Here is a 5,782-nt window from a genome sequence, read left to right as displayed (position 1 = left end):
CCAGCAGAGAAGGCCTTGCAGGCCCTGACGGCCCGCCACTGTACAAATGTAAGTTTTGAATATGTGATAAGTAGAAAAATGTCAAAAAAAAATCTTAAAAAACAGCTTAGGAGTTTTTTTAAAATAATGTTATGTTTTACTGCGCACTTGATGTGTTAATTTAGAAAATTGAAGTGGACTTTTGTCAATAAAGTTTTAAACCTTTTAAGTGAGAAATCAAATACATCCTCCAGATTTATTTTTTATTTCTTATTATGAAATCATTGTTTGCGGATTTCTGCTCAGCGGACCGTGAAAGCAGCACAAGCTGATTGGCTGCTGTTGCCATCAGAGCTACCCGCGTTGTCATGGTGATGTGTCTTAAGGAGGGATTAGGTCAATCAGAGTTTCAGATTCTCGTAGCGTCGCCAAACCCGCGCGGGCTTTAACATGGCAACCCGTTAAAGTTTTCCGACGAAAGAAGAAAGAACAAGAGAAGGAACCCGGTGGATATTTCTACGCTGCGCACGAAGAAAAGCTGCAGACATTGATATGAAGCTTTGGGCGGGTTTTCATTTTAACTTTATGAGCGCTCGGTTCGAGCGCGAGCCAGTGTGCTAACAGCTAACGAGAAGCTAGCTGTTTGAAAAGTTTACCGAAACCGAGCAGGAATTAGACGGGCCCATGACGGGAGAAGGCGTGAAGCACTCCCCGGTCCTGTCCACCCTGTTTAGAATGATGGACGACAGCGAACTGCAAGGAGCCTCTGAGTTTATCAAAGGTAATTTAAGTTTTAAAACACGCTTTTATGACGAACTTAATTAATTACGCCACAAAAGTTTACCGAACAAAGACGAAATAGTTAGTTATAACTTAAAAATTGAATTGATAAAAGTAAAGCGACTCAAACAAAACAAACTTATAGTTTAATAAATATACTTTTAAAGATTCAGACTAAAGTTTTAGTGTTAATGTTCGAGGGCAGTGTCATCATTTAAGCATTTGCTGAGTCCACTCGACAGGTTCTTTAATAAGACCGTCCTGTCAGTGGTGACCCTGACTAACGCCTGTGGCTTTAGTTGTTTATCTCTCGTTCCTAGTTTAGTCATGATAATAACAGCACTTGTTTAGTGGTGGATGCTTCACTAACCAGTTTCAACCTGGTGGAAAGTTTTTGCTCAACTAAGTTATGTTGTTACATTTTTGTGTTTCTGTTTTTCAACGGGGAAGAAGACTGAAATAGGTTCACAAACAAAAAATTAGCGTTAAATCTCGTGCAAATGTATTTTTTGAGCCATTGTAGCTTAAACTTTATTGTAGGTTTAATAGTTTTTTCTTTCCAATAATAATATTAATTAATAATAATAATAAAATACATACATCTAAATAACTGCAGGTCCTAAAATATCCTAAATTATCTGTCCTACAAAATATTCTATAAACTCAAACATTTTAAAAGTTTTTTATATGACATGTTACCATCAATTACTTTATAAGTACTTAAGCATATTTTTGTGGTGTAAAATAGTCTAGATTGGCTGTTATTTTACACAAAAGCAAATATAGATAACAGAGTGATGCTACACACTTCTCAAAGTTGCCAAAGAATGTAACCTTCATGCCTTTTTTGGAAAACTGAAGAACTATGTCAGGTCACGCTTTTCCTGATCTACATCTCCATATAACAGGAAATGGGTCATGAAATCTGAATGTTTATAAGATAAACTCTCTAAAAATATGAGTTAATTCAGGTTAACATAAACATAATTTACAGCAGTAGAAGGAAAATTAAAGACACACTCCAATGAAAAGTGTGTTTGTGACATTTTTGTGATAATAAAAAGTTGCATTTCTTAGTATTTCTTTATTCATATTGTTGTGAATCAGGAGCAGCTTTATTGTGACATAAAAAATGTGCAAGCTCCTTGCTCAGCTCCATTCTGACGCATCGTTACAGACGACTAGATCCATGTACATCTTTGTTTTCCTCGCCTGAGCCGGCATCTGGCTAAGAACTGTACAGCTGAGCGGCTCCTATATTGCTCACCATTTTGGTCGCATCGCTAATGTTAGGTTGGGGGTGTGAGGGGCTGTAAGCTAGTGGGAGAGCGTGTAAACAAAGTATTACTCTGGCTTATTTGGGGGCTACGGTCCCTCCCACAAATCGGAGGGTAAATTTCAAATGAATTGCAGCTCTTAAAATACTATGTTCTTAAATAAGTCCTCAAGAACCTCAACCCCGCCTGTTTTCCAGTTCTCCTTGACCAGCTTGCTGCTGATTAGCTGACTCGAGTGATTCCATATCCCGATTGACTGAACACACCTGATTTACGTTGTCAGCATCATGCAGTCCAGGGAGAGCTGGGAAACAGGCAGGGCTGAGGCTCTTGAGGACCAGAAAATGACAGGTTTTTGATTTTGGATGGAAATGGTATAACTATAATTAAAAGACCAGTGGGAGTCATTTTAAAATAGATCAAAAGATGATTGGAGTGGGACTTTAATGCAACTTTTTAGAGTTTTTAATTTTTTTCAATCTTGATTGCACATAAGTTATATGATTATCTGAACCCGTTTGTTTTGTACTTGATAATTTATAACCGAGAAGGACAACTGCTGTTAATACTGAACCCAATGGCAACTTGAGAAATCAAACGTTCAACAAATATCAGTGTGTGCTAAAGTGAGTCAACTTTTCCAGGACTCAAACCAGCATCAAATCAGATCAGAGTTATTACATCAAATGTTCTCAATAAAGTGGTTTGTTTTTAGTGTTAAATTTCATCTGCCATCCCTTAGTAAACCCCTCAAAAAATTAGGTTGTCAAAACAAGTGTGAGGATAGCCACACATACTCTCAATCTAAAAGATGTTTCCACCTCAGAAAGACTGATGTCTGATTCAGTGTTTAGCTGTTTATGAAGTTTTGAACTTAAATAATTTGTCCTAAATCAACATTTAGAGAAAATAAACTAAAATAGTCTTTTTTTGGTCAGAAAAGTTGTATTTACTGTGTCAGAGAAATGTCATCAGCTCAAGAAGTGATGTGAATTCACCCTTTAACACCTGAGGCGTCACCGGTGACACTTAAACACAACATTTTTAACATACTGTAACTTTTCAACCGTAATCCAGCAGATTCTGAAGGAGAAAAGCGGCTTGCGCCGCTTTTAAAAATTGCAGTAAATGAAAGAACATAAACACTGGAGCTTCAGTGTTATAGGGTTAATGCTTAGAATGAACCAAGTCATCTTTATCTGCCACAGACTTTAACACTTAAGCTCTTCTACAGTGAATGCATGATATTTATCTCCAGCTGTTACACCCAGTCGTGCATGACTTCACCCATGTGCACAAAGGAAACTTTCCTTTTCTTTTTAATGTGGTGATCTGTCTGTTCTTAAAAATTCAATCGTATCTTAAAATACTCTCATTATGTAACAAGCTGATCTTCCGAGACCTGAGTCGCACCTTAAATCCAGCAGCAGTTTCTCACAAAACCGTGGTCCGTCATTGTTTGCAATCTTCATAGCCAGTAAACGTAACAGCGCTGTTTTTGCTCTGCAGGTAAAACTCAGAACCTTCATCAAATGATGATAAGTGGATTAATTAATAAATCTCAATGTGATTCCCTTCACAGACCGACTGTACTTTGCCACGTTACGAAGCAAACCCAAAAGCACAGCAAACACGCACTACTTCTGCACGGACGACGAGTTTCTCTACGAAAAGTAAGTGCACTACTCCGCTAATGTGTGACTGCCACACTCATGCAAGTCGGCAAATGCTGGCTAAACAAGTAATTGCTAAGTCAGGAAGTTCACATCAGACAAGCCCTCCTATCAGATCTACTCATCCTGCATGAGAAACCTTTAGTTTGATATGTGAGACCCTCCAGTCAGAAGCAGCTGGACCTCCTTTCTCTGGGTTCTCAGTGATGCTTCGTCAACCATCGATCGATTGTTTGTGTCTGTAACTCATTTTCTAGTTTACATAAAGGAGAAACGGGTAATGATATCCATTTATCACCGTTAATATTTGAGGTATATGATTTATTCAATATAACATTTATGCATAAAAGTCTTTAAAAAAAAGTTTGCTCTCTAACATTTCACACTAACACTTCTAAAATTAAATTAATTTATTTTGTCATCTTTTGATAACTTTCATTTTTGACATGTTTTAAATTCCATTTACGTCAACTGAAACTCGGCTCTGTAGCGCAATTCACACTTTGCATCATGTGTTTGCTCTGCTTATGTTGCACATTGACCACCGTGACCATAAACCCAAGTGTGAACGTGTCTGCAGCGCTTCACAAAGGTGAATTTATCAGTTGTTGGTTTGAACTGAAGACTCTTTTTATGGGAAGAGAAGCAGAGATAACATTAGGTTGTTTTAAATTGAACTGTACATCTTACTCCACCCATCCTTTACTCTAAATTATGATGCGTTTGTTGAGCGTCTGAAATTTGGATGTTCAAAACCTGTCTGTTTAAAATCCCCTTCAACACTAACTCCATGAGTTCCACATTTATGGCTGGATTTCTGCTTTTCTGTGGTGCTTAAAAATCTAACATTAAAGCATGATTTTCTGTTTAAAGAGCTTAAGAGGATTTTATATTTCTTAACAATCGGCTTCTGTTTCTTTGTTGCTGTAAATTTGTCCTTTTTTTTTTTTGAAAATCAACAGTTTGGTGATGAACAGAAGATTCAGTTCTGATCAGTCAGAAACATCATTTTGATTGTTTATTTTGTTTCTGTTTTTTGTGATAAAGGTTTTGAGGCAGGAAACAGGAGTGGAATTTTGCTGCAACTTTCACTCCCTTCACTAACTTTCCATTTTAGCTGTGGCAGACCTGAGAGCTGTAACCTTTTCCTGTGTTCTTCCACAGCTTTTATGCAGACTTTGGGCCTCTGAACTTGGCCATGCTCTACAGATACTGCTGCAAGCTGAACAAGAAACTAAAAGTGAGTTTCTGCTGACACGACTCTCCCTTTGCTGGAATGTCCTGAATGCATTAGGACATATGTGACATGATGTAAGCGCTCATTCATTCTGTCACTTTCAAGCACAGCAGGTTTGCTCCGTCACTCTGAAGATGCACTTTGTCTTTCCTGCCTGAAAACGTGCGTCCTGTGTTTTGTGTTTTGCTTGTTGCCATGCTGATAGCATTCCTCTCTCAGGCCGCTGATGGTAATGACAGCGGGACGGCCTGCTGGGCTGGATTCTACAAGAATGTCTAGAGACTATGACCATATTTTTTTCTCAGTTAATGTTTGAAATCCTTCAAGTTTTGAGTGAAGTGCTTGAAATTAATAAGCAAGAAGATTCATTTAAAGAGGCTGGAAACCAAGAAAAAGAAGTTGGATTTAATTGGGATATGTGCAACTGTGTTAGAAGTAATTTTGGACTGCACCTGCACACGAGTCTACAAACTTTTCCTTGTGATGTACTAAAAGGATTTGCTGTGTAGACAATTGCTATAGAGGTGAAGGACAGGAAAAGCTCAGAAAAGAACTAAAAACTTTTTTTATTTATTTATTTAAATGTCCATGTATTTAATTCATTTGCATATCTAGTTATTTTTTACACGTCAGTCTTTTTGGTTTCAGTGTAGTTCAGAAATTATAATCCAAAATCCAGAAGTTGTTAAAAGTGTTCCTTTATTTTTCCACTGTGAACTGCAGAAGTGGTTCTGTGATGGAGTCTGGTCTCCAGGGTTGTTTGGACTGTCGCTCACAGTAAATGATGTGGTTAGCAGCCACTCTCTAATGAATAAATGCAGCCGGCTGATGGTTGA

General features: G+C 37.8%; 1 protein-coding gene across 5 annotated transcripts in view; it reads left to right on the top strand.

The window, feature by feature from the left end:
• Positions 1 to 371: 371 nt before the first annotated feature.
• Positions 372 to 5,782, top strand: part of cdc14ab (cell division cycle 14Ab) — a 27,374-nt gene continuing 21,963 nt past the window's right edge. For 4 of the 5 annotated variants that reach the window (XM_036214117.1, XM_024258599.2, XM_024258592.1 and 1 more), the window contains exons 1-3: positions 393 to 760; positions 3,619 to 3,709; positions 4,874 to 4,949. In XM_036214117.1, coding sequence (XP_036070010.1) covers positions 664 to 760; positions 3,619 to 3,709; positions 4,874 to 4,949 — 264 coding nt within the window. In that variant the 5' untranslated portion in view covers positions 393 to 663. Of the gene's footprint in view, positions 761 to 3,618; positions 3,710 to 4,873; positions 4,950 to 5,782 lie in introns of all 5 variants that reach the window. The other variant, XM_024258569.2, reaches the window with a different exon arrangement.

This window comes from Oryzias melastigma, linkage group LG11, assembly GCF_002922805.2.
Source record: "Oryzias melastigma strain HK-1 linkage group LG11, ASM292280v2, whole genome shotgun sequence".
NCBI lineage: Eukaryota > Metazoa > Chordata > Actinopteri > Beloniformes > Adrianichthyidae > Oryzias > Oryzias melastigma.
This window is presented reverse-complemented; position numbering and strand designations above follow the sequence as displayed.